Source organism: Hylobates moloch, unplaced genomic scaffold (assembly GCF_009828535.3).
Source record: "Hylobates moloch isolate HMO894 unplaced genomic scaffold, HMol_V3 SCAFFOLD_7, whole genome shotgun sequence".
Classification (NCBI taxonomy): Eukaryota; Metazoa; Chordata; class Mammalia; order Primates; family Hylobatidae; genus Hylobates; species Hylobates moloch.
This window is the reverse complement of record NW_026652282.1, coordinates 58,961,868-58,989,747: the sequence shown is the minus strand read 5'-3', so window position 1 is coordinate 58,989,747 and position 27,880 is coordinate 58,961,868. Positions and strand designations below refer to the sequence as shown.

At 47.4% G+C, this 27,880-nt stretch overlaps 2 protein-coding genes across 3 annotated transcripts; one reads left to right on the top strand and one right to left on the bottom strand.

Moving 5' to 3' along the window:
• Window positions 1-3,931: 3,931 nt before the first annotated feature.
• On the top strand, window positions 3,932-6,519 carry CXCR3 (C-X-C motif chemokine receptor 3). Its single transcript, XM_032757162.2, has 2 exons — window positions 3,932-4,005; window positions 4,974-6,519. The coding sequence occupies exons 1-2, from the start codon at window positions 3,994-3,996 to the stop codon at window positions 6,066-6,068; spliced, it is 1,107 nt and encodes a 368-aa protein (XP_032613053.1). The 5' UTR covers window positions 3,932-3,993; the 3' UTR covers window positions 6,069-6,519.
• A 2,332-nt stretch (window positions 6,520-8,851) lies between these two features.
• GCNA (germ cell nuclear acidic peptidase) lies at window positions 8,852-27,874 on the bottom strand. 2 transcript variants are annotated; one of them, XM_032757161.2, is made up of 8 exons: window positions 27,786-27,874; window positions 24,502-24,590; window positions 17,776-18,711; window positions 16,690-16,756; window positions 13,308-13,452; window positions 11,615-11,753; window positions 9,876-10,080; window positions 8,852-9,572 (listed from the first exon to the last, which is right to left on the bottom strand). In XM_032757161.2, exons 1-8 carry the CDS (start codon window positions 27,839-27,841, stop codon window positions 9,452-9,454), a joined length of 1,758 nt encoding a protein of 585 aa, XP_032613052.1. In that variant the 5' UTR covers window positions 27,842-27,874; the 3' UTR covers window positions 8,852-9,451. The 2 variants fall into 2 exon arrangements, with proteins under 2 accessions (XP_032613052.1, XP_032613051.1); XM_032757160.2 differs by lacking the exon at window positions 27,786-27,874 and having other exon boundaries at window positions 24,502-26,775.
• Between the last annotated feature and the right edge of the window lie 6 nt (window positions 27,875-27,880).

The following is a 27,880-nucleotide window of genomic DNA, read 5'->3' as shown; positions in this document are numbered from 1 at the left end:
CTGTGCACGACGGCAGAAGCCCACCACAGACTTGCAATTGGGAGGTTAGGAGGGGTCGGTTTGGAAAGTTCCTAGAGCGGGAGGAGACTGCTGCTCACTAGGCACCTACCCTGCCCCAGACACTTTCTACACATATCATTTGCAGTCTCCAGAGCAACCCTATCAAATGTGTACTATCCTTAGACCCATTTTTCAAACGAGGAAACCAAGGTACAGAGATTAAATAATTTCCCTGAGATTACACAGCTGGGCAGCCAGAGGATTCACCTAGGACTGGCAAACTCACCGTCCCCCTCCACCCCCACTTAAGGCAGGGGGTGGCCTCTCTGGAAAACCAGCCCTCCAGCCAAGTCCACACCTGTACGCCCCACAAGTGCCACCCTCTATCACTGGCTCCCTTGATATGAAAGGCTCCTGGTTGCTCCAGGTTTGTAGCCAACATCTCTCTCACTCAACATTCTCGACTGCACTCCTACTAAGCTATGGGCCCTGTGCTAGAAGCCTACAGCCTTGGTTATTCCAGTTCATCTTTTTAACAACCCCGCTGAGGAAACTGGCTCGACTCAGCTATGTAATTTGTCCAAAGTCACACAGCTCGAACAGGGTGGAGTCAGGGCTGGAACTCGGACAAGTTTAGCGTTCTTCCCACAACATCATGGCCTCACCGGGAACAGCTCAGGCCCATAGCCCAGCTTGGGCTATCAGGACACGGCCCTGATATCAGTGTGTCCGAGCTCAGAAAGGAAAGCTCTCTGCTCCTTTCCAAAGCTCTTGCCCTGCCTTTCTCTCATGTGTCCTTCCCAGCACCCTGGGAAGGACATGATACAAACAAGTGAGGAGACTGGAAGGACACCAGGGAGGACACTAGGGTCACCTTTTTTTTTTTCTTTCTTGTCTTTTTTTTTTTTTTGAAATGGAGTCTCACTCTGTCACCCAGGCTGGAGTACAGTAGCACGATCTCAGCTCACTGCAACCTCCACCTCCTGAGTTCAAGTGATTCTCCTGCCTCAGCCTCCCGAGTAGCTGGGACTATAGGCATGTGCCAGCCTGGCTAATTTTTTGTCTTGTCTTGTTTTGTTTTGTTTTTTGAGACGGAGTTTCACTCTTGTTGCCCAGGCTGGAGTGCAGTGGCATGATCTTGGCTCACCGCAACCTCCGCCTCCTGGGTTCAAGCGATTCTCCTGTCTCAGCCTCCCGAGTAGCTAGGATTACAGGCATGCACCACCACACCCGGCTAATTTTTGTATTTTTAGTAGAGACGGGGTTTCTCCATGTTGGTCAGGCTGGTCTCGAACTCCCGACCTCAGGTGATCCACCCGCCTTGGCCTCCCAAAGTGCTGGGATTACAGGCATGAGCCACCGTGCCCGGCCTGGACTTTTATCTTTCACATGGACCAGTAACATTTCAACATCTATTTAGAGCAGGGCTCCCCAGCCCGTGGGCCGTGGACCAGTATACCGGTCTGTGGCCTGTTAGGAACCAGGCTGGACAGCAGGAGGTAAGCTGCAGGGGGAGGGAGCATTACTGCCTGAGCTCTGCCTCCTGTCAGATCAGCAGAGCACAAATCCTGTTGTGAACTGTGCATGGGAGGGATCTAGGTTGTGCATTGTCTATGAGAATCTAACGCCTGATGATCTGAGGTGGAACAGTTTCATCCAGAAACCATCCCCACTCCAGTCTGTGGAAAAATTGTCTTCCACGAAACCAGTCCCTGGTGCCAAAAAGGTTGGGGACTGCTGGTTTAGAGGACCCACATTGGGTTGTCAACTTCTGCCATCACAAGATATTTCCAAAACTACCATCTATTTCCCCCATCATTTCATAAAGAAAAGGCCCTTTTGATACCCAAAAAAGGGGACAAATAACATGATTGCTGAATACAAGACAGACCTTTAAATAGAACAAATGTGGCTTTCCGTGGTCAATTTTCTCATTTGCAGAAGCCCGTGGAACTCAAACCTCTTCACAGGTCAGCACTGGGAAACTGTGGTCCCAGCTCCTATCCCTTTTCCACCCCCATAGGTAGCTACTGGCCAAGTCCTGCTCATCCTAACTGGCCTGGTTTCTGGAATCCTTCCTGCTCCCTCCACTGGCACTGCTCCTGACCTCTGCCAGGCCCTCAGTTCCCTCTGGCCTGAACCCTGCAGGTGACAAGCTGTTTAGAGCAAGGAGAGTCACATCTGTCCACAGGAGGGGAAGGGCCTTGATGCCTTGCAAGTATGCATCATGTGAGTAGGTGTAAATTGAATTCCAGGCCTTAGCCTGGAGGCTTTGGTGGGGCAGTCTGGCTGAAAACTGGCCCCAAGACCATGGGCTAGCACTTGCTTCTCTCTCTCTCTCTCTCTCTCTCTCTCTCTCTCTTCTCTCTTCTTTCTCTCTCTCCCTCCACCCCTGCTTTCCAACTAGGGGAGAGAGAGAAAGAGGAAACTGCTTGGGAGAAGCAAGTTACGGGCAGCCTTGCCCACTGGTAATGAGAAGAGGGCGACAGGGAGGGGAGAAGAGGGCAAAGGGGAGAGCTGAGGGCAGGTGGGGAGAGGAACTGTTCACCACTCTCCGCCATAAAGTGACTGATGTGCTGCACCAAGGCTGCCTTACAGCTTTTCCTTAAGATCAAGAGGTTCCTATGGCCTCCTCCCCAACCCCATCCTCCTTCTTGCCCCAGAAGCAACTGCTTTTATGAATTTGTGGATCTCCCGTCCCTGTTTTAAACCTTGAGAACAAACAGTGTTATCCAAAACAACATGGTATTGATTTTGCGGTGGTTTTGAGAGTTTATGTAAGTGGCATCGAACTATACATGGCATTCTGTAACTTGCCTCTTCTACCATGTGATCGCGGGCTTTTCTAGATGCATCCATGTTAAAATGTGTAGCTTTAGTTCATTTGTTTTTAACTGCATGAATATATCATAGCTTATTCACTTAAAAGAAACTGAAGACAGTGTTCATGAGTAGGAAAAGGAGAATCAGACAGCCGTGGGATCAATCCTCACGCCCACCTTTAATTGCTGTGTCTGGGGAAGGCCTGTCCCCTTTCTGAATCATCCATGGAGATAACCCCGCACTTCACAAGTGAGTTGTGTGGTCGAAATAAGGCAGTGTCGGAGAAAGCACCTACAGCAATGTCTAGCACATAGCAAGTTCATTACTGGTAGTTCCCTTTCCTTTTCCCCACTGATTAGCAGGGAGGGGCGGTGGTAAAAAGCTAGATTTAGTGTAATGGCTTTTTAAAAAATATTTTAATTCCTTTTTAAGAGACAGGGTCTCACTCTGTCACCAGGCTGGAGTACAGTGGTACAATTGTAGCTCAAGGCAGACTTGAACTCCCGGGCTCGAGCAATCCTCCTGTCTCAGGCTTCCAAGTAGTTAGGACTACAGGCACATGCCACCATGCCCGGCTGGCTTTTTTTATTTTTGGTAGAGATGGAGCCTCGCTATGTTGCCCAGGCTGGTCTCAAACTCTTGGCCTTAAGTGATCCTCTTGCCTCAGCCTCCCCAGTAGCTGGGATTACAGGAATGAGCCACTGCCCCCGGCTGAAATTTTTAAGAAGGTGGATCTCCTCTACAGACTTATTTCTCTACCCAGCCTTTACAATCATGCAAAGATCAACTCAAGGCCAGGACAGATGAGTTCCAATCTATGGAGCACTGATCCTACCAGTGCAGGCAGCAGGGTTGCCCTTCACTTCTCAGCTGCATTGCTTCCTCTTCAGACCTCTCTTCTCAAAGGACCTGCCCCCAGTCAGTCATCCTCTGCCCGGCTTTTCTGGTCCCAAGCCTGTAGCCAGCTCCTTCAGAGAGGTTTCACTCAGTCACGGAAACTCTGCGGCCTAAGGTTTAGGGAGGTCTGGTAGAGGTAACTCCCTGGAAGAGGCTGCTGCTGAGAACTGCCTGAAACTCCCACTTCCTCTGTGACTGCAGGTTTCCAACCACAAGCACCAAAGCAGAGGGGCAGGCAGCACACCACCCAGCAGCCAGAGCACCAGCCCAGCCATGGTCCTTGAGGTAAGTGCTGCTGCCCAGCCGGGCCAGGACAGAGTTCGAAGTGGAAAACCCGGGGCACTAGGGGAATGCCAGGGCTGGCCCACAGCCCAGGGTCACCACAGGGTTGGGTGAGTAGCTGGAGGCCGCATGGGTTGTGGCAGAAACAGCACTGGGGAATTGGGAACCCAGCTTGGCCACTGACCCTGGGTGCCTCTCCTCTCCTCTCTGGCTTTGGTGTCTCGCAAAATGGGGGGCAGGGGGCAAGTAGACTCGAAGGCTCCCTTCAGGCGACTTGGAACTTTGACTCTTGCGTGCTGGATTGAATTGGCACTGGGGGGACCTGCAGGTCCGTAGTGCTGGGGGTGAGGGGATAAAGAAGATTCCTTCTCAAGCTCAGTGGGGGATCCCCTCGTGGGCAGCTAAATGGCCGTGCAAGCCTCAGTGTAGGGAGGGGGAAGGACTGGGCAGACTGCATGCATTTGGGGGGCGTGGTGACTTGTAGAGAGGCCACACGGCGGGGGGTGGGCAGGAAGTTGGGGTCCCCGGACAAGGGAAGAGGAGGGTCAGTGACTGGAAAAGGGGATTGTGGATCGTGGAGAGTTGCTGGGGAGGAAGGTGGTTGAACTATGTGTTGGGGGTGGGGCACTGAGGTCGCAAGGCAAGCCGTGAAGGGAGAGCAGGGAGAGAGAGGACAGTGGGCAGAGAGGGCTCTGGGCACCGGAGGGACGCTCTTCTTCCTGCCCAGGGGTCCCTGGGCCGATGGGATCACGCAGAAGAGCGCAAGAGAAGCAGCCTTTGAGAAGGGAAGTCACTATCCCAGAGCCCAGGCTGAGCGGATGGAGTTGAGGAAGTATGGCCCTGGAAGACTGGCGGGGACAGTTATAGGAGGAGCTGCTCAGAGCAAATCACAGACTAAATCAGACTCAATCACAAAGGAGTTCCTGCCAGGCCTTTACACAGCCCCTTCCTCCCCCTTCCCTCCCTCACAGGTGAGTGACCACCAAGTGCTAAATGACGCCGAGGTTGCCGCCCTCCTGGAGAACTTCAGCTCTTCCTATGACTACGGAGAAAACGAGAGTGACTTGTGCTGTACCTCCCCGCCCTGCCCACAGGACTTCAGCCTGAACTTCGACCGGGCCTTCCTGCCGGCCCTCTACAGCCTCCTCTTTCTGCTGGGGCTGCTGGGCAACGGCACGGTGGCAGCCGTGCTGCTGAGCCGGCGGGCAGCCCTGAGCAGCACCGACACCTTCCTGCTCCACCTAGCTGTGGCAGACACGCTGCTGGTGCTGACACTCCCGCTCTGGGCAGTGGACGCTGCCGTCCAGTGGGTCTTTGGCTCTGGCCTCTGCAAAGTGGCAGGTGCCCTCTTCAACATCAACTTCTACGCAGGGGCCCTCCTACTGGCCTGCATCAGCTTTGACCGCTACCTGAACATAGTGCACGCCACCCAGCTCTACCGCCGGGGGCCCCCGGCCCGCGTGACCCTCACCTGCCTGGCTGTCTGGGGGCTCTGCCTGCTTTTCGCCCTCCCAGACTTCATCTTCCTGTCGGCCCATCACGACGAGCGCCTCAACGCCACCCACTGCCAGTACAACTTTCCACAGGTGGGCCGCACGGCTCTGCGGGTGCTGCAGCTGGTGGCTGGCTTTCTGCTGCCCCTGCTAGTCATGGCCTACTGCTATGCCCACATCCTAGCCGTGCTGCTGGTCTCCAGGGGCCAGCGGCGCCTGCGGGCCATGCGGCTGGTGGTGGTGGTCGTGGTGGCCTTTGCCCTCTGCTGGACCCCCTATCACCTGGTGGTGCTGGTGGACATCCTCATGGACCTGGGCGCTTTGGCCCGCAACTGTGGCCGAGAAAGCAGGGTAGACGTGGCCAAGTCGGTCACCTCAGGCCTGGGCTACATGCACTGCTGCCTCAACCCACTGCTCTATGCCTTTGTAGGGGTCAAGTTCCGGGAGCGGATGTGGATGCTGCTCTTGCGCCTGGGCTGCCCCAACCAGAGAGGGCTCCAGAGGCAGCCATCGTCTTCCCGCCGGGATTCATCATGGTCTGAGACCTCAGAGGCCTCCTACTCGGGCCTGTGAGGCCGGAATCTGGGCTCCCCTTTCGGCCACAGTCTTACTTCCCTGCATTCCAGGCTCCTCCCTCCCTCTGCTGAGCCGGCTCTGGCTCTTCCCATATCCTCGCTCCTGGGACTCACTGGCAGCCCCAGCACCACCAGGTCTCCGGGGAAGCCACCCTCCCAACTCTGAGGACTGCACCATTGCTGCTCCTTAACTGCCAAGCCCCATCCTGCCGCCCGAGGTGGCTGCCTGGAGCCCCACTGCCCTTCTCATTTGGAAACTAAAACTTCACCTTCCCCAAGTGCGGGGAGTACAAGGCATGGCATAGAGGGCGCTGCCCCATGAAGCCACAGCCCAGGCCTCCAGCTCAGCAGTGACTGTGGCCATGGTCCCCAAGACCTCTATATTTGCTTTTTTTATTTTTATATCTAAAATCCTGCTTAAAACTTTTCAATAAACAAGATCGTCAGGACCAGGGCGTGTTCGTGCATTACAGTCAGCCCACCTGGGCTGCAGGGGCACTTCCTGGTTCTCCCTGCCTGGCCGTGGGTCTGTGCCAGCCCATCCTGCCTTCATCAATGTCTGTCTGCAGCTTTGTCTCTACCCTCGTGGGCACTCCTGTTCTACTCACAGGGAAACACCCAAGTACATGGGTGCAGAGTGAGCAGTTAGGCAGCTGGTTGGCATAATTGGGGAAGGGGCCATCAGACATGAACACGAGAGCTCTGCGCTTCAGCAGCCCAGGACAGGAGGCAAGATGTGTGCAAAACTAGCGAAACCCAGCAGCCTGGCCATGGGGCAAATAAGTGGCACAATGAACCCAGAACTCAGGGCACTGAAGGTTGGAGCCATTTGGGAAGGCTTCTTGAAGACTTAAAGGGCAAGTAGTATTTCCAGGCATAAGGGAGGGCAGTAGCAACGGTGGGAAGGCTGAAAGTAAGACTGAAAGGTAATTTGGGATGAGGTGATGGTATTGGAGACCAGTCAGAAGGCCCTACTGGTTTTTCAGGTGAGTGATACAAGCGCTTACTAGGGAAATGGCTGTGGGCTTGAAGAAAAGCAAGGCCAGATGACTTGCCAACAGTCATTAGCACATAGCCACCTGGAGGCGGGCTGTGGGGAGCATTTTTCCAGGGCTATCAATGAGGCCAAAGTGAGGGAAAGAAATAACTGGGGTTTCCCAGAAAGGCAAGTGACAGGGCTGAGTTAAAACAGAAGGTGACGGGGTGGGTCTACTGCACTGTCAGTGCCCCCTAATTAAGTCACCAATGTGCTAGGATCCAGTTTCACAGGCCAGCTGCGCCCCTGCTGAAACTGCAGAAACAGCCAGAGGTGGGAATGGGGAAGAAAAATCTGAAGAGTTAGCTGGGGAAGCTCGTCCCACCATATAAACACACCATCCCGCTTTGTGGCCACTAGACACTCCAAGCTTTTACAAAATGAAGAAAGGAAGGGAAATGACAGAACGCACCCTGCCTAGAAAAAGTATCAGGGTAGTCAAGATGCTTGTGGCCGGCTGAAAACGTGGCGCCCAAGATGCCCCCGTGCTAACCCCCAGAGCTTGTGACTATGTTACCTTAGATGGCAAAAGGGAATTGAGGTTGGCAATCAGCTGACTTGAAGAAGAGGCTCCTGGATTATCCAGGTGGGCCCAAAGTAACCACAAGGGTCCTTTAAAAGTGAAAGAGGTGCCGGGAGTGGTGGCTCACGCCTTAAATCCCAGCACTTTGGGAGACTGAGGCAGGCAGATCACTTGAGGTCGGGAGTTCAAGACCAGCCTAGCCAGCATGGCTAAACCCCATCTCTAATAAAAACACAAAAATTAGCTGAGCACAGTGGTGCATGCCTGTAATCCCAGCTACTCAGGAGGCTGAAGCAGGAGAATCACTTGAACCCAGGAGGCGGAGGTCAAAGTGAACCGAGATCACACCACCGCACTCCAGCCTGGGCGACAGTGAGACTTCATCTCATAAAAATAAATAAATAAAAATAAAAGTGAAAGACGGAGGCAGCAGGGGAGTCAGAGAGGGAGCTGTTGCTGCCTCTGGAGGATGGGACCATGAACCCAGGAAATGTGAGCAGCCTCTAAAAGGCAGAAAAGGCCGGGCGAGGTTGCTTGCGCCTGTAATCCTAGCACTTTGGGAAGCCAAGGCGTGTGGATCACTCGAGGTCAGGAATTCCAGACCAGCCTGGCCAACATGGTGAAACCCTGTCTCTACTAAAACTACAAAAATTAGCCGGGCATGGTGGCAGTTGCCTGTAATCGCAGCTACTTGGGAGGCTGAGGCAGGAGAATCACTTGAACCCAGGAGGCAGAGGTTGTAGTGAGCCAAGATCGTGCCACTGCACTCCAGCCTGGGTGACAGAGCAAGACTCTGTCTCAAAAAAAAACAGAAAGGAAAATACAAGGCAAGAGATTCTCCCCCAGAGCCTCCAGGAAGGTACACAGCCCTGTCAACACCCTGATTTTAGCCCAGTGACACCGGTGATGGACTACCTGACCTCCAGAACTGTAAATGTGTGTTGTTTTAAGCCACTATGCTTGTGGTAATTTGTTGTGGCAACCATAGGAAACGAATACAATGTGGATCCCAATCCACATCCTGAATCACTCCAAGAAGTAGGGAGGCTGCTGAGTCCTTATGGGCAGTCACAGAAATCCAGAGAGAAATACGGAGTGTGGCACGCTCCTCTAGACGAGTCCTGGAGGGCTTCAGATGTTCGGAGTCTTGGACAAAAGACCAGAGGGTCTGTTCTGCTCTAGGTGCAAGGATTCAATGAACAGACTTTGCTAACAAGCGAGATGCAGAAAACTTTTATTTTTTGATTACATGGCTCAGATAGGTTCAATCAATACGATCAGCAACGAATTTTATGAAACACATTTGTCTTTCCTGTCTACATAGATGTCACAGTAGCCCTGGTGTTTAAGTGTTGCCTCTCAAACTTGTCCTCTTTCCAGCATTCTCCTCTTTCTCTCAACCTGCCACTCTTGAAAACTCACTTTTCTTTTGCATTTTGTCCTACATGTGAAAAATATGGAACTCAAGTAAAACCCAAGGTAGATCCCAAGGGCTTCAGAAATACCCTGTCAAGGGCACAGAATGGTTAGCAATAGAGTCCCTGGTTAGGGTCAATCATCATTAATAACATGAACCTTAAATTCTAATATTACTTACTTAACAGTACCTAAATTCTAATATTCCTAATTTCACAAAACAAACTTTTCTAAAACTTCTTACCAGTAAAGGATATAGCTCACATGAATACACTCTCAGATAACCTTAAGAATTTTTCACTGCCTTGTAATTCCTGCCAAGTGTTTTCATCACATCCCCAAGGCTAATCCTAGCCATCTTCTGCATAATTTTTCTATAATACTTCTGCACATACACAGCAAATGGTCACACGTGGGGCACAATACGGGTCCCATCTTTCCGAGTTAATGGCACCATGACCAGAGACCCCTCGCATTTGGCACAGATGAAGCGGCTGGTGTCCAATGATTTGGTGTAGCAGCCAATCCTGGGAAGGAAAGGAACAACACACAACAAAAGAATCAGTCACTGCACCTCAGCATCAGCTCTAAGATGTTGGCCTTGGGCCCAAAGCAGTAATTTTCTCTGGGTTGTCAAGAGACCCGGGCACCAAGCGGCAGCAGTGGTCAGGCCGGCTCAAATTACGGAAGAGAAAGGAGAAAGAGAACATGGAAAGGAGGAAAGAGGTTCTCCTCCTCAGTTCAGACAGCCATCTACTTATAAAATCACTGAAGAGCCACTTGGAGGCCCCAGCAAAACGTAACTGGGAAAAGTCTGAGAAGAGTCTTACCTCATTTTGCACCCAGTACATTCATAATGGACCTTGTAGTTAATCTTATAGTTATGGCAACGGGTGACCCTGGGCAGCTCCGGGTGTATCTTGTTGGATTTCCTGGCATAATACTTCCATGTGTCACCATGAGAATCACGGATACCATCAATCAGCCAGGAAGCAGCATGGCACAGTTCATGGATCAAGGTATCCCGGATTCGGTCTTGAAAGAAGAATGAAAAGAAATTGTGAGCACTAAAACCAATCCTCTTTTTTTTTTTTTTTTTTTTCCTTTTTTGAGATAAGTCTTGCTTTGTCGCCCAGGCTGGAGTGTATAATGGCATGATCTCGGCTCACTGCAACCTCTGCCTCCCAGTTTCAAGTGATTCTCCTGTCTCAGCCTCCCAAGTAGCTGGGATTACAGGCATGTGCCACCATGCCCAGCTGATTTTTTTTTTTTTTTTTTTTTTTAGTAGAAACGGGGTTTCGCCATGTTGGCCAGGCTGGTCCCAAACTCCTGACCTCAGGTGATCCACCCACCTCGGCCTCCCTAAGTGCTGGGATTACAGGTGTGAGCCACCACACCCGGCCCCAATCCTCTTCTTATCTGCTACCCAACAACCCCTCGACTTTCAGCACCACCAGACACAAGCCTATCTTAAAGAAGCACATGCAGGCAAGCATGAGTGTTACCTTCCCAGGATTCTCAAAGTGAATAGTGAACCTACTTCAACCCGATATTGTTTATGGCAAAGAGCCTTCGGTGAGCAGGTCTTTTCAGAGCAGCTCCAACAAGCTCATTTTTTTTGAGGCACTTCTAGAAAAACATCAGGACAAGAGCTAGTTTCTGCCCTCCAGGAACAGAGGTGGACAGGGTGGGGAGCAATCGCTATGGCCGTGGGATTTGGTTAGGAGAAGCTCCATGGTGAAATTGAGACCTCAGGGGTTCTTACTAATTGAATTTGCAAAATTAGAAAGGCCATTCTGGGTGTGGCAAAACATGAGTATGTGGCACATTTTTAAAAACATTTTAGAGACTGAGTCTCGCTATGTTGCCCAGGCTGGAGTGAAACTGCTATTCACAGGTGTGATCATAGTGTACTACGGCCTCGAACTCCTGGGCTCAAGCGAGCCTCTCACCTCAGCCTCCCAAATAGCTGGGACTACAGATGTGTGCCACCACACCCAGCCTGTGGTATGTTTTGAAGGCCAGTGTGAAGACAGCCTGTCTGGGGCATGGGCTAGTTGTAGAATACTGAGAGACAAGATTGGCCAAGCCAAACAGGAGCAGATTACAATGGCCTCAAAAGCCAGGCTCTAGGCCTTGAAAAGCCCTGGTTTCTCAGCAGGAAAGCAATGTAGTGGCATATGGGAGACCAAACGGAGCAGGGATGAGGGCCTGTCCTTGCATGGAGGCACAGACAGAGACGGAATGGTGAGCTACTGTGAAGGAAGATTTGGTGATGGGCTAGACAGAGGGGACCTTGAATCTCAGCTCCTGAGAGAATGAAGATGCTACTGCTGGCAAAGGGGAAATGCAGAAGGAAAGGCAGGCCTGGTATAAAGATCGATAGGTTTGATTCACAGGGATGGTGAGACATCCAATAACTATGTCCTCTAAGCAACACACAGCATGCCTGCCCACCCAAGGATGACAGTTCGAGCTGTGACACAGGCTACCAGCTAGGAGTAATTTCACAGGCACGGTGTCAGAAGGAAAGAGCATAGTGGTGAAGCTGCCACACTCCTGCCATCACCTGCAGAGTTGCAGACTTTCAAGCCAATCTGGATCTTGGCAAAGCGCCGCCTCTTTGGGTACCACAGCTCACCAGTGCTGCATATGCCAGCAGTTTTCACCATCTTGTTATTCCAGCCTATCTGTAGTTTCTCTGGCAGCTGAGAATGAAACGCAAATGAAAGGAATCAGAAAGCTGTTCTGTTTTTTTTTGTTTTTGAGACGGAGTTTTAGCTCTTGTTGCCCAGGCTGGAGTGCAATGGCACGAACTCAGCCCACTGCAACCTCTGCTTCCCAGGTTCAAGTGATTCTCCTGCCTCAGCCTCCCAAGTAGCTGGGATTACAGGCATGTGGCACCACACCCAGCTAATTTTTCATATTTAGTAGAGACAGGGTTTCACCATATTGGTCAGGCTGGTCTCGAACTCCTGACCTCAGGTGATCCGCCTGCCTTGGTCTCCGAAAGTGCTGGGATTACAGGAGTGAGCCACCACGCCGGGCCCAGAAAGCAGTTTTAAGCAGACCAGAAAATATTAACTCCAGAGTTTTTTACCCTCTAATAAAAAGGAAAAGGAACCTTCTCCCCCAGGTTCTTGGCTCAGAGCAAGTTTGAGAAGAAATGTATTCAAAGAGCACACAAATCAAAACATTCTGAGGAGAATAAAAGCCACATTGACATCTGGGTAAAGACAACAAACAGGCAATCAGGACACGAGGGAGACTGATAGAACACGTGAGTGCAGGACTTGGGTCTCTTGTCCTTAGGGCAGCCAAGGAGAGAAGGACAACCCTGCTGAGGTGGGCGAGGCTGGACTGAAAATGCAACTCAGAACACTTCAGTTTCCACCCATCTGATGTGACACCACTGTCATCCAGAAGGGCATCAAAGGCTGGGGAACCTTTAGGAATATGTAAGAACTTCCCTCCATAAAGTCTTGTCACCAGAGATAATAAAGTCTGAAATATCTAATGACCAATAGGTCTCTCTGCCTCCAGATTTTCTCCAATCCAGTCCATACCCACAGGTTACTGTCAGGTTAATTTCTTTCAGCAGGTTAATTTCATTCACTCCCTGATGCACCCCATCCCTGTGCAGTGGTGCCTACTGATGTAAATTTCACCTCCTCCAACCTGATTCCCAAGGCCCTCTGGTATCCAGTCCTACACTATCAAAAAATAAGAGCTTACTACGTCCTAGGCCCTGTTCTAGGCACTGTATGTGTATTAACTTATGTAAGGGTAACAATAATCCTATGAGGTAATATGTACTGTGTTGTGCCCATTTTACAGATGAAGAAATTGAGGCAAACCGAAGTCAAGTAACTTGTTCAAGGTCACACGGCTCTTTTCCATTATCCTTCCACAAGAATCCTCTCTTCCTGATTGTCGAGCCTCAACTCTCCCTCTCCCCCATCCTCTTTGCCACTTACCATCCTTTAAGAAGCAGAGTCTCACTTCCTCCAGGTAATCTTACTTCCTGGCTGTTGAGGCTCTCAGTGATTTCTCCTCTGCTGATCTCCTGTGGTAACAGCCATCTGTCCTATACATTATAACTCATATACATTCTCTATTGCTTTCACCTGTACCAGGGCTCATCTCCCAACCTCAACTGCCTCTGCTCAAGGGCAGGAAGTATACATGGTTAGCACACCTCATGGCACCAAGAGTACTGGTGTATAGCAGGTGCTCAATCAGTGCTCATTCATTGATCCTACCTTTTTATCACAGACGGATCTGTTAAACAGGTCGTAGATTCTCCGAACCAACTCATTCTTATTTCGCTTTAAATTTTTTCCAGAGTATTTCTTTGACTTTTCAAGGTCATGCAAGAAACATCCAGGGACTTTGCACTTAGGAGTCCTGCAAAGATAAATTCAACTGAGCTTTATGTAGCTAAAGAGAGAGAAGGAATGCACACGTAAGGTCTTGTCAAGAGACCCTGAAAACCTGTCACTCCCTCTTCCACCCAGCTCCTTAGATGAGGGCATTTCCCAAGCCTTCATTTGTAGCCTTTTCTCTTCTCTCTTTGCAACCCTCAGAGGTGTAAAGCCCATGGTTTCAACCTCAACGAGACTTATCCCCACATCTGTATCTGCACTCTGGAGCTCCCTCCTGAGACGTAGTTCTGAATTTACAATTGCCCAGTGCAAACTTCCAACTGATTAACATGAATGTATCGCCAGCTAAACGTGTGTTCAATTATCAAACTTGTGTTACAATGGGCTGAAAAACCTCAAAGACATTTTAAAATTCCTCTTCTCGGCTGGGTGCGGTGGCTCACGCCTGTAATCCCAGCACTTTGGGAGGCCGAGGCGGGTGGATCACGAGGTCAGGAGATCGAGACCATCCTGGCTAACATGGTGAAAGCCCGTCTCTACTAAAAATACAAAAAATTAGCTGGGCGTGATGGTGGGTGCCTGTAGTCCCAGCTACTCGGGAGGCTGAGGCAGGAGAATGGTGTGAACCCAGCAGGTGGAGCTTGCAGTGAGCCAAGATCGCACCACTGCACTCCAGCCTCAGTGACAGTGCAAGACTCTGTCTCAAAAAATAAAATAAAATTCATTTTCTCTCTTTATTGGGCACAGAGACAGACTATCTTCTTCACATTTTCTCTTCCAGCCAGCCCCTCCTTTCCGTTCGCCTGGTTCCTACTCTAGTTCAAGTTCTTGTCCTACCCTTTATGCCTAGATATGAGAACACTCCAGTGTTCCTTACCTCCAGGCTCTTTCTCTTCTCATCCAATCACACACACCCCTCCAGATTCATTTTCGCAGGCCATGCTCCAATTAATGTCCCCCTCTGGTTTTTCACTGACTGCCTGGCCTGACATTCATGGCCAGGGTCAACCTTGTCCAAAGCTCTATTCCCAGCTACCACTGCCGCTCTAGCCAAAGTGGGCAACTTAAATGTTCCCTGGACACAGATTGCAATTTCCCGCATTTGTGCCTTGGTACAATCTATTTTCCCATGGCTTACAAGGACTGCATGTCCACCTCTGCTGAGAATAACCTTCTGTGTAGCACTTTATCATTTGCAAATAACTTCTTTTTGCATTGTCATATTTAATCCTCACAACCGCCCTTCAAAGAAGCTGTTACTATTTTTACGATCTCCACTGTGCTCAGGGGTCAAGTGACTTGCCCAAAGGTCACAGAGACAGTGAATCTCCTGATCCAAATCTCATAGTCTTTTGATTAAACCACAACCGCTGCCCCATCTTTCAAGGCCTAATTCAAATGGCACGAAGAATAATGCTGAACACATAAAGGACTCATACTGTAATAACTACCATTTAAACAGAAGCATTTTTATCTTAGCTGGAACAGTCCACTAAGTCCAGAGATGAGCCCAAAGAGCTGGAAAGACAAAATGGGAGCAAATGCAGCAAGTTTCTGACTTAATAGAACTCCTAAGATTAAGATTTTGCCAGAACACTTATTAACCCTTAAGTCACAAACTAAACCCTACGTGAGGAAGTTGGGCTGCAGAGGGGGGAAGTACCAGACAAGACAGAGGTTACAGAAGGTTCTTCATCCCAAGCCTGAAATGGGGGACTCAAACATTTCTGCCTCCAGTTGCTTAGGTCTGAAAGCAAATTTACATCAGTATTTAAGGTGGCAGATGCAAACCTGAACCCTCTGCAGACTTTGGCAGAGCCCGGACCCCTGTGTGTTTGTGCTCACAGAACGCTGGCCTTGTGGCTTAGCATACTTTCACCTCAAGGCCTGTGGCTCTTTACTGCAGGCTGAGCACCTTCACATCAGAGGAACCGACAAGACCCCAAACTGGGTACATCAGACACCATGACCAGCAAGCAGCCTACACAGGAACAATGCTAAGCATAACAGGAAGCCTCCAGACTGACACAGGAAGTGCTAAATAACAGTTAAGAGTCCAAACAGGCTAGCCTCCTTTGGATAATGCAGACTGACAATGACACCAAGGGACAGCTTTTCCCTTCTTTTGTCACGCTCTAGCAAAGCAACCTGGGAGTTACCCAAGACACACGTCCCTGGAGGCAAAGCAGCTTAAATATGTAGTTAGGAGTCTGGAGCAGAAACCTTGCTGAAAGGGGATCCAGCTAAGAGAGCACTTGGCAAGCTGCTACCGGCTGCCTCAGCCAGTGCAGAAACAGACAGCCCTTCTGCTCAGGTCCGGGGTAACCTGGTGCCCCTATGCCTCACACATCAGTCTTTTTCCCCTCCCTTAAGATATACTTATTGTCCCCAAATACTCGCTAAAAAATAACATACAGTCCTTCAAATACATTCCTTGTCTTGTAAGACAATTCAGATGTGAGTATACATTACTCTTCAATGAAAGTAAAAACAAAGAAAATTATGCTTACTATATCAAATTTTTAAGGGAAAAACTAAGAAATTCCTGGAATCTAAATAAGAAAATATATTAATTTTTTGCCTTAAGCATTAACATGTCTTTGGTCTACAGGATCAGTTGTTGTTTTCAGTATCAACTATATATAGCTTAATAAAAATAAAGGAATGATAAGCAATCCATTTCATCCTAACATTTAAGCTTAAAAATTCATACAGCTATACATAGTAGTAAGAGTAACTGGGTTCAGCCAAAGCACTAGAAAAACCTGGAAGACAATCTTGACCACTCTCCCTCCAATTCCAACAGATCAATGTGTTGCTTCCGCCTTCTCACCATTTCCAGTGCCTTTGCCTTGGTTTAGCGCAAACTGGTGGCCATGAGGCTGTATCCAGCCTGAAAAAAAGTGTCTTGTTTGGCTACACATTGTTCTTTGATCTGAGCTGAAGGACATAGGCAATCTCAGAGGCCAGAGCTGCTGTGGGTGCAGACAGGCCCCCTCCACCCAGGTAACTGCAGGCACCTTGGCGGAGAGCCCATGCCCAGCCTCAGAGAGTGGGGAAAGAAGGGAGGAAGGAGCCAGTGGGTGGTATTCTCCCTTGCTTGGGCCCTCCTACTCAAGGACAGAAACCTTGTCCCCCATTCCCATCCCAGCCAGACTCTATCCCCTTGCAGACCACCCCCACCCAAGTGCCCAGTGGACTGCCCAGTGTGACAGCTGTGCAATAAATTCCTGTTCAGCTGAACATGAGCAGTACATACCTAGTCTTGCGTTTTCCAACTTTTGCCGCACCGGGTTTCTTCTTTGAAGGCCCACACTTCTTATGTCCTTTACCAGATGAAAAAATAATAGGTTACTTGTACCCCGAAAATTGGTACCATCAAGAGACTAACAGAAAGGTAAACCCCAAAGGAGCCCTCACAGCCCAGCCCAGTGCAACATCTCTAAACAAAACTGTCTGAAGTGGCATACTGCTGCCTTCATCATTCTCAACGATCTCACCCACGTGAATCACAGAGCTGCCAGCAGCATAAGCTGGGCAGGATTCTGTCACAGGCACCAAGGACTATGAGGGTCCAGGAGTGTGCCCTTAGAAGCTAGGTGGTGTGGGCAACTGAAGCGTGCACAGTCGAAGGGGTGGTATGGTACAGCTCACACACCTGCTCCAATGAGTGGCTCATATTCTAGGCAGCACCTTCACTCAGTGTGCAGGGCAAGGCAGATCTTTCTGCCTTGGCCTAGGACCCATCCTGCCAGCTGCTCTAGCTAAAGGCTTATGTATCAATAGTCAGTGTCATTCATATATCTAAAAAATTTATTGAACCTCTATCACGTGCCAAGCACCAGGCCAAATCCTGAGAGAGACTAAAAGATGAGGAAGAGTCCTCCCACGAAGAGGCTCACAGTCTACTGGGACGGGGTAGGGAAGGGGACAGACTCAGGAATGTATTCTAACAGTGTGTCTAGTGCTTTGGTAGAGATTGGCTCTAGAACTTTGGTAACCCAGGAGACAGGAGCCACCCTGACTCAAGGCTTCATAGAGGAAGGGATAATTGGGCTGGGTCCTAAGAAAAATAAGATATCCTCAGAACAGAAGGTTCAGCGAGGCAGCACTCCAGGCTAGTGAACAGCAAATACTAAGATACAGGAGCATGAGAAAGATGTGGGCATTCCTCCCCTGTTCCCAGAACCATCCTTGCGCTGGGATGGATGCCTCCTTGGGCCACAGGGAAGTTACTGAAATGGCACAGGGTTGAAAGGGAGGACAGGCAGACTGGATAACACAGGCACATTTGGCAGGCAAGGCACATTCAGTGGGACAGGCATACTTGGCATGACTGGCTTACCAGGTGTCACAGATACATTTTTGGTTTTTGCCTTCCTCTTCCTCAGAGGCTCCACTATATTTTCGGTCTTTGTCTGCCTTTTCCTCAGTGGCTCCGCAATAGTTTTGGGTTTTGACTTCCTTTTCCCTGATTGTTCCACCACAGGTGCAGGCTCTTCCTCAGTTGGCAGCTTTCTCTCTGAAACTTCAAGGTTAGCCTCAGGATCACTTGGTGGTTCGCTGAGATTCTCACCAAGATCCTGCTCACCAGCATCATCAGATGAATGGTTCTGGGAGACAGCAGCAGCAGCCTCATCCAGCTCTTCTTCATCTGAGGCAATTTGGCCTTCATTACACAAATCTTCTGCTGGCACAGGAACTTCCAAATCATTACTATTGTTGTCGGGAACTTCCAAATCATCACTGTCGTCGTCGGGAGCTTCCAAATCATCACTCTTGTTGTCGGGAACATCCGAATCATCACTGTTGTCGTCGGTAACATCCGAATCATCACTGTTGTCGGGAACATCCGAATCATCACTGCTGTCGTCGGAAACATCCGAATCATCACTGCTGTCGTCGGAAACATCCGAATCACCACTGCTGTCGTCGGAAACATCCGAATCATCACTGCTGTCGTCGGAAACATCCGAATCACCACTGCTCTCGTCGGAAACATCCGAATCATCACTGCTGTCGTCGGAAACATCCGAATCACCACTGCTGTCGTCGGAAACATCCGAATCACCACTGCTCTCGTCGGAAACATCCGAATCATCACTGCTGTCGTCGGGGACATCCGAATCATCACTGTTGTCGTCGGGAGCTTCCGAATCATTGCTGTTGTCGTAGAGAACTTCCATATCATTACCGTTGTCGTCGTCATTGTCATCATCACTAATAACTATTGGAGGTTCCTGGATGGCAGGCTTCACATGACAACACTCTGGACTCTCATCTGAAATTCAAGAGACACAATCATATGTAAATATACTCCCTCCACCACCTCCTTTATACACTAAATTTCAGCAGATTATTTAGCACAAATAAGACAGGAACTGTGACATTTTGAATAGCAGTTAAGAATCAGTTATTTTAAAGGGGACACCAACAAATGGAAAGATTCCATGCTCATGGATTGGAAGAATCAATATTGTTAAAATGTCCATACTGCGTAAAGAAATGTACAGAATCAATGCAATCCCTATCAAAATACCAATGACATTCTTCACAGAACTAGAAAAAACTATCCTAAAATTTATATGGAACCATGAAAGGCCCAGAATAGCCAAAGTTAAAGTTATCCTGAGCAAAAAGAACGAAGTGGAGGAATCACATAACCTGCCTTCAAATTACACTACAGAGCTATAGTAACCAAAACAGCATGGTACTGGCATAAAAACAGACAACATAGGCTAATGGAATAGAATAGAGAACCCAGAAACAAATCCACACACCTACAGCGAACTCATTTTAGAAAAAGGTGCCAAGAACATACACTGGCGAAAAGGAAGTCTCTTCAATAAATGGTGCTGGGAAACCTGGATATCCATATGCAAAAGAATGAATCTAGACTCCTATCTCTTGCTATACAAAAATCAAATCACAATGGATTAAAGACATAAATCTAAGACCTCAAACTATGAAACTACTACAAGAAAACATTGAGGAAAATCTCCAGGACATCAGTCTGGGCAAAAATTTCTTGAGCAATACCCCACAAGCACTGGCAACCAAAGCAAAAATGGACAAATGGGATCACATTAAGTTAAAAACTTCTGCACAGCAAAGGAAACAATCGACAAAGTGAAGAGACAACCCACAGAATGGGACAAAATATCTGCAAACTACCCATCTGACAAGGGATTAATAACTAGAGTATATACGGAGGTCAAACAACTCTATAGGAAAAAAAAAATCTAATAATCCAGTGAAAAAATGGGACAAAAGATCTGAATAGACATTTCTCAAAAGAAGACATACAAATGGCAAACAGGCATATGAAAAGGTGTTCAACATCATTGATCATCAGAGAAATGCAAATCAAAACTACAATGAATGACCAGACACAGTAGCTCACACCTGTAACCCCAGCAGTTTGGGAGGCCAAGGCGGGTAGATTATCTGAGGTAAGGAGTTTGAGACCAGCCTGGCCAACATGGCGAAACCCCATCTCTACCAAAAATACAAATACTAGCCAGGTATGATGGTGTGTGCCTGTGGTCCCGGCTACTTGGGAGGCTGAGGCAGGAGAATCGCTTGAACCTGGGAGGTGGGGGTTATACTGAGCCAAGATCACACCACTGTACTCCAGCCTGGGTGAGAGTAAGACTGTCTCAAACAAAACAAAACCAAACCTACAATGAGGTATCATCTCACCCCAGTTAAAATGGCTTTTAGCCAAAAGACAGGCAATAATAAATGCTGGTGAGAATGAGGAGAAAAGGGAACCCTTGTACACTGCTGGTAGGAATGTAAATTAGTACAACCACCCTGGAGAACAGTTTGGTGGTTCCTCAAAAAACTAAAAACATTTTTTACGGCTGCATAGTATTCCATGGTGTATATGTGCCACATTTTCTTAATCCAGTCTATTGTTGTTGGTTGTGGGGTAGGGGGAGGGGGGAGGGACAGCATTAGGAGATACACCTAATGCTAAATGACGAGTTAATGGGTGCAGCACACCAACATGGCACATGGATACATATGTAACAAACCTGCACATTGTGCACATGTACCCTAAAACTTAAAGTACAATTAAAAAAAAAAAAAACAACTAAAAACAGACCTACCATACAATTCAGCAAACCCACTGCTGCGCATATACCCAAAAGAAAGAAAATCAGTATATCAAAGAGATATCTGCACCTCCTATGTTTGTTGTAGCACTGTTCACAGTAGCCAAGATTTGAAGCAACCTATGTGTCCATCAACAGATGAATGGAGGTCGGGCACGGTGGCTCACGCCTGTAATTCCAGCACACTGGGAGGCCAGGGTGCATGGATCACTTGAGGCCAGGAGTTTGAGACCAGCCTGGCCAAAATGGTGAAACCCCATCTCTACTAAAACTACAAAAATTAGCCAGGCATGGTGGAGGGTGCCTGTAGTCCCAGCTACTCAGGAGGCTGAAGCAGGAGAATCGCTTGAACCCAGTAGGCAGAGGCTGCAGTGAGCCGAGATTGCGCCACTGCACTCCAGCCTGGGCAGCAGAGCAAGACTCCGTCGCAAAAAAAAAAAAAAAAAAAAGATGAATGCATAAAGAAAATGTGGTACATATGCACAATGGAGCAATGGAGCACTGCTCAACCATAAAAAAGAACGAGATCCTGTCATTTGCAACAACATGAGTGGAACTGGAGGTCATTATGTTAAGGGAAATAAGCCAGGCACAGAAAGACAAATTTCACGTTTTTTTTTTTTTCGTCGTTGTTGTTTGAGACGGAGTCTTGCTCTGACACCAGGCTAGAATGCAGTGGCGCAGTCTCGGCTCACTTGCAACCTCCGCCTCCCGGGTTCCAGCAATTCTGCCTCAGCCTCCCGAGTAGCGGGGACTACAGGCACGTACCACCACACCCAGCTAATTTTTGTATTTTTAGTAGAGACGGGATTTCACCATGTTGGCCAGGATGGTCTCGATCTCTTGACCTCGTGATCCGCCTGCCTCGAACTCCGAAAGTGCTGGGATTACAGGCGTGAGCCCACATGCATGTTCTCATTTATATGTGGGGTCTAAAAATGAAAACAATTGAACTAATGGAGATAAGAGAATAGAAGAATGGTTACCAGAGGCAGGGAAGGATAGTGGAGGGGTGTGGAAAGGTGGGGATGGTTAATGGGTACAAAAAAATAGAAAGAATAAGATCTACTATTTAATAGTGCAACAGGATGACTGTAAGTCAATAACTGTACATTTTAAAATAATTAAAAGAGTATAACTGGATTGCTTGTAACACAAAGGATAAATGCTTGAGGAGACAGATACTGCATTCTCTATGATGTGATTATTACACATTGCATGCTTGTATCAAAACATCTCATGTACCCTATAAATATATACACCTACTATCTACTCACAAAAATGAAAAATTATTTTTTAAAAAAGAAAGTTATTTTAGATTGTTTTTCCCCTATTTTTTATTTCACTGAGAGCAGTGACAGATCAAATAGCAGCCAAACTCATGTGGCAATTTTCAAATCATAGTCTCTAAGTAGCAAGATATAGTAGTTGCTTCGGGCTTCCCAAACACAGGTCTGCAAACTTGTGTATTTTCACTGGTCCACAGCAAAATAAGACAAATTAGAATAATAAAGTGGTATTTTTCTCCCATCAAGTTAAATTTCTATAATTTAAAGGACTGTCCTTTATTTTGTGATTATGTCTTGGTTAAACTTTTGGTGTTCTTTACAAAATTACAAAGATAGTAAATGGTAGCTGAAGTTTTTTTTTTTTAATTTCCTTCATTAGACAAATTAAAAATTGACAACTCTGTGTTGGTCACCAAACTGTCATTCTTTAAATTAGTTCATAAGTGCAAAGCTCTCAGAACCACTGATATGAGTCAGGAGTAGGTCCTGATGTCAGCACTCTCTGAGAGGCCTCAGCAACATTTGGAACATCACTGCCTGCACTGAAATGAAGGCCGGTGTGTCTGACGCCACACACTCTTCGAAGTCTGTTTGGAGCTCAAGTTCTAGCTTTCTATGATTCTGGATGTAAACAAAAATCTAAAAATCTAAACCATGGCATAGGCAAGATGTGAAAGATATATTTATGGTGCAAAAACTCTTTATCCTAAAACTGCAGATATGAGATAATATATTTTGAGAGTCTTATCTGTTATTTGAATTAATTATGAAAAAACTTCAAATATGCAGTAACGGAAGAGAAAAGGAGTAGATGTTCCTATGGTAAAAAGCCCTGCCTCCTTCCTAGAAAACTTAAAAGATTTGCCAACTGCAGTTGAAATTAAAAATCAGAAAAAGTAGGGACACACTGCTTACAATATATTTAAAAATGACTATGTACAGCGACAAAGGTTGGAGGTATGTTTTAGAGTTCACTGGGCCTTGTTTTCTGTAGAATTGCCTAAATTCATTATAACAAAAAGAAATGCCACGTAGAGAACAGTAGAGAAACATACAAAGCCAGTCCTATAGGCGCATTCTTCATCCCTCCATCGCTGTGATGGATGCCCACAGTTACAGTCCACAGGCCAGCAAGGTAAGAGCAGCCTTAGCTAAAAGTTCACCCTCAAAAGAATCTGTCTCTTCTGATTTAAAGAGTCAAGCACCTGGCGGCCTCCGGTTGTGAACTGGTTTCTGGCTCTGTTACTCCTGCCTGCCCTCGAGCTGCCTCCTTGGAGTTCCTTTCACATTTGAACAGCTTGTCATGTCAGACCCTCTACTCTGCACCCAGACCACTGTCCTGCTCAGGCACAGCCACCCAGAGCTAGAGAGAGGAAGCAGGGAAAGAAATCCAAAAGGATAGGTGGTAGAACAATAGAAGACTAGCGTTTCAAACCACCTCTCCCTTCCCTGCTCTGATATCCCAGGTTAGCTAAGCAACTCTGGCCAACAATAGCTCTTGGGTAGTTATCTAAGAAATAGCTGGTGCTGGTTAGGCCCAGTGGCTCACACCTGTATCTTAGCACTTTGGGAGGCCAAGGCAGGCAGATCGCTTGAGGCCAGGAGTTCAAGATCAGCCTGGCCAACATGGTGAAACCCCAACTCTACTAAAAAAAAAAAAAAAAAAAAAAAAAAAAAAAAAAAATTAGCTGGGCATGGTGGCAGGCACCTGTAATCCCAGCTATTCAGCAGGCTGAGGCAGGAGAATCACTTGAGCCCAGGAGGCGGAGGTTGCAGATTGCTGAGATCATGCCACTGCACTCCAGCCTGGGCAACAGACTGAGACTCTGTCTCCAAAAAAAAAAAGTAGTAGTTGGTGCTTTAAGGGTCTCCCATTTTCAGTTGAGTTCAGCTCGGCAAACATTAACTAAGTGCCCCACATATCATGCCCTATACCTGTACTGACAGAACAAAGGTCAGTGAAATACTGTCTCTAATGCTTAAAAAGTTTCTAGTCTTCCCGTGTTTCATCCCCCACTGAGCAGGTAGGTTCTGAATTGAGTTAAGCTCCGAGCCACCCAGAAGGTTAAAGGGGCTTCTGAATCCAAAGAGGTAAGGATCTGCCATGGGAAACAGGCTCTAAAGAAACACAAGAATCTCTAGAAAATACAGAAGGACCGGCAAACAGCAAAGACCAGCAGCTCAATGGAGAAAGAATTTTCTCAACACGACACTGCCAGCTGGCCCATAACCACCACCCTTCAAGCTGGAAGGAAGAATGAGCCGGGCCTCTTACTCCTTTCCTCTTCCTCGTCATTCCCACACATAGAGGGGGGAAGAGAGGAAGAGGGAGTCACAGAGCAGCCTCCATACTTCCCAGCCTCAGTTCTTGACCCACCACCCCTACCCCGCTTCACTGATATAGCTCTCGGCAGGTAAGAACTCTACTGAGGGGGCCCCCAAGGTCTGAGGCAGCAACAGCAGTTGCTGCTGCTGGGAAATTGACCAGGGGTTATAGGGAACCCGGCCATATCCACAGCCAGCACATACGAGGAAAGAAACGGTGGCACTGACTACTGAGGGATTCTGAATAGAAAGTCTGCAGACTCTGATCCTGAAACTACCATGTGTGATGAGGCTTTGGAGCTCAGCTACTTATCTAACAAAGTAATATATACTTGCCGTTGCTGTTTATTTCCAATAACTTAGCTTTCTTCTCCTCATAGGTGTGAAATTCCCCATCAGAATCAGAGTCAATCACTACCACGGTGCTGAGTGATGAAACAGGAGAAGAACAAGAGAGAAGTATGAATGCAACAGTCTTCTTTTTCATGGCATTTCTCACCTTTTCTGATCTTGACCACTTGTCAATTTTTTGTTTCCCACAGTAACTCTGTTCCCCTCCTTTGGAACTACTTAATCCTTCCATTCCACCTGATTTTCTTTTTCTCTTTTTCCATCTTCCTACTACATCTTTCCATCTGTCTCACATCCTTCTAAAAGGAGGAGTCTGTCACATGCTGAGAGTGAAATGGGCTCTGTCAGATTTTATGTATTCAGATAGTTTTGGCACAGTGGTAAAATTGATCAGGGAGTTGTCATCTTTCTTTATCAAGTCTGAGATCCAGTTGTCTGAGAAGGGTGGAGAGAGGCAGCCTCAGAGTAGGGAGTTTCTCTTCAGTGCTACTCTCTGCAGCCCCAAACCAGCACCACCCTCTTGAACTGATGGACTGCTCTGGTAGGTGTCAAACTCAGCAGTGCACCTGCACCACCCAGGGTGCCAGTGGTAAGCACCCCCTGGGGTCCTTATCCTCAGCTGATCCTGGTATTTGGTTCAGAAGTTCCAGCAGGATGAAATTGGCCACCTTCCTGTCTCCAAACAGTGTATAATAAGTATAATATACTTTCATAATGAAAGAAAAATACTTAATACACTGTTATAGGACATGTCTGCACCTGCTACAGACACATATGTTCATCTGCTTCCACCATGTTTACCACTTTGACACTGCCAAGTTGAAGTGCCTTTGCTATCCTATTGACTACTCCATCCTTAAAACTCTTTTTTCTTGATTTCTGGGACAAAGTCGTCTTTTGCTTCTCGTCTCACCTTTCCATTCACTCCTCCTCACTCATCTTCCTCGACTCAATCCCAGGACTTATCCCCAGCCCTCTCATGCCAATACAATCAATTATTAATTACAGCAGCCCAATTCATTATATTGAGCCCAACTTCTCTTCTGACTTCTAGCTCCACAGTTCCAACTTCCTACCTGGATATCCTGTGGGCAGGGCTGATATTTAGTCAGTATGCAGAGGTACAGCCTTACCGATTTGTTTATCGATGGTGTCTGTCCTGACCAGCAGGCAACCATCCTGACTAATTCCTGCCTGTGCTCTGTTGGTTGTTAGAAAGTATTGAATATCAGCCCTGCCTACACAGGCTTCTTGATTCTAGCATGCCCAAAACCAAACTCATCACCTTCCTCCCAAATCTACTCTTCCTATAGTATCCCATATATAGATGGCACCTGGGACTGGACCAAGACCTGTGGGCACTCCTTGCAGGTCCCTTAAAACCGATTTTCTTTAAACATTTGTTCACCATCCATCTAGCAGAGGCTGGAAGAAACTATTTTTTCTATTTAAAACTCAGATACATTTTAATTATCAAATAAGGACTTCATTATGTATAATATTAGATACTGGAATACTTCTCAGGAGCCATGATAGAACATTTAAAATATAAATAACAGCAATGGAAATACTCTGCATCTTGATAGTGGTGATGGTTACACTACCATATATGCTTGTCAAAATCCATCAAACTGTACACCTAAAAAGGATGAATTTTGCCATATGTAAATCACACCTCAATAAACCAGACTTTAGAAATACAATTAACAAAACTGATCATCAACGATTAATAGCTTTATACAATACATTATTTGGCTCTAGAATTTCAGCTGATTGCAACTGCTGACTTTATTTATTTATTTATTTATTTATTTATTTATTTATTGGGAGAGTCTCACTCTCACCCAGGCTGGGGTGCAGTGGTGCAATCTTGGCTCACTGCAACCTCCGCCTCCCAGGTTCCAGTGATTCTCGTGCCTCAGCCTCCTAAGTAGCTGGAATTAGAGGCACATGCCACCACACCCTGCTAATTTTTGTAGTTTTATTAAAGATGGAGTTTCGCCATGTTGGCCAGGCTGGTCTCGAACTCCTGACCTCAAGTGATCCGCTCAACTTGGCCTCTCAAAGTGCTGGGATTAAAGGCATGAGCCACTGTGCCCGGCCTGCAACTGCAGACTTTAAATGACATTTCACACATTGGTGTCAGGAGTTGGTGGTTTACATGTTATAAAAATACTCAATAGAGATAAATCAGAGATAGCCAGAACAAAAATTTTCCCACTTCACAGCACTATCTGGCTTGATGGGGGGAACAAGAATGACCAATTTGCATTTGTACAGTAATTCAAGGAGTCAATGTGGAAAACAGTTATGTAGCACCATACTTCATATTTACTCCAGCAATTTTTTTCAGCACCCCCTACGGTTTGGCACCTGGGAAACACCCCTCCATCAAGCTCTGGCTAGAGCAGAGGATTCATTAATAGGAACAGTAGCAGGTGAGGCTGAAAGAGAGGTTATGGCCAGATCACAGAAGGCGTTAAATATTGGGGTAAACAGCTTGATTTTTCTATTATGAGCTATTTGAATTGGGGATTGATATGATCAAAGCAGTGCCTCAGGAGATCCAGCTGCAAGTGGTACACCGACTGGATCAGAAGTAAGAGATCAAGGTGAGGAAGCCACTTAAAAAGAAGAAACAAGCCGGGCACGGTGGCTCACACCTGTAATCCCAGAACTTTGGGAGGCCAAAGCAGGTGGATCGCTTGAGGTCAGGAGTTCAAGACAAGCCTGAACAACATTGTGAAACCCCGTCTCTACTAAAAACACAAAAATTAGCCGGGCGTGGTGGCGTGTGCCTGTAATCCCAGCTACTTGAGAGGCTAAGGAGAAGAATCACCAGAACTCAGGAGGCGGAGGCTGCAGTGAGCCGAGATTGCACCACTGTACTCAAACCTGGTCGAGCAAGACTCAGTCTCAAAACAAAACAAAACAAAACACGAAACTAAACTAATCTAAAAACAAAAATAAAAAGGAGCAAACACCTATAAAGGCTTAGACTAGTAGAGCCTGGATGTTAAGGCATAGTTCACAGAGATACCTCAAAGAAGAAACTGACCAGTTAGAAAATGGGTCAGGGATAAGGAATCTAATGTTTTCAACCTGGTTGTGATGTCAAACAGCCATCATGATCCTGATGAGAACCACAGAGTGTCCACAGAGGAAATGTGAAGTTTACTCTTAAATTTCCTTAGACAGAGCATGGGGTTTTCCCCCTATTAATTAAAAAAAAAAAAAAAAAGTAAAGTTTCATTAATTCTCCTACTCACCTCGCCTGTCTCTTCAGAGCTCTTCTGGCCACAGCTGAATCAGAGAAAGAGGGCATTAGAAAACATCTGAAGCATGAAAAAATCTGGTTGCCTAT

Excerpts from the sequence above, each read along its gene's own strand:
- GCNA (XM_032757160.2), bottom strand. The coding sequence starts at position 24,748 with ATGGAAGGATTAAGTAGTTCCAAAGGAGGGGAACAGAGTTACTGTGGG. Across the intron at positions 18,712-24,501 it reads ATTGGAAATAAACAGCAACG|ATGAGAGTCCAGAGTGTTGT; the intron begins GCAAGTATATAT and ends CTTGAATTTCAG. Across the intron at positions 9,573-9,875 it reads TGTACTGGGTGCAAAATGAG|GATTGGCTGCTACACCAAAT; the intron begins GTAAGACTCTTC and ends TTTCCTTCCCAG.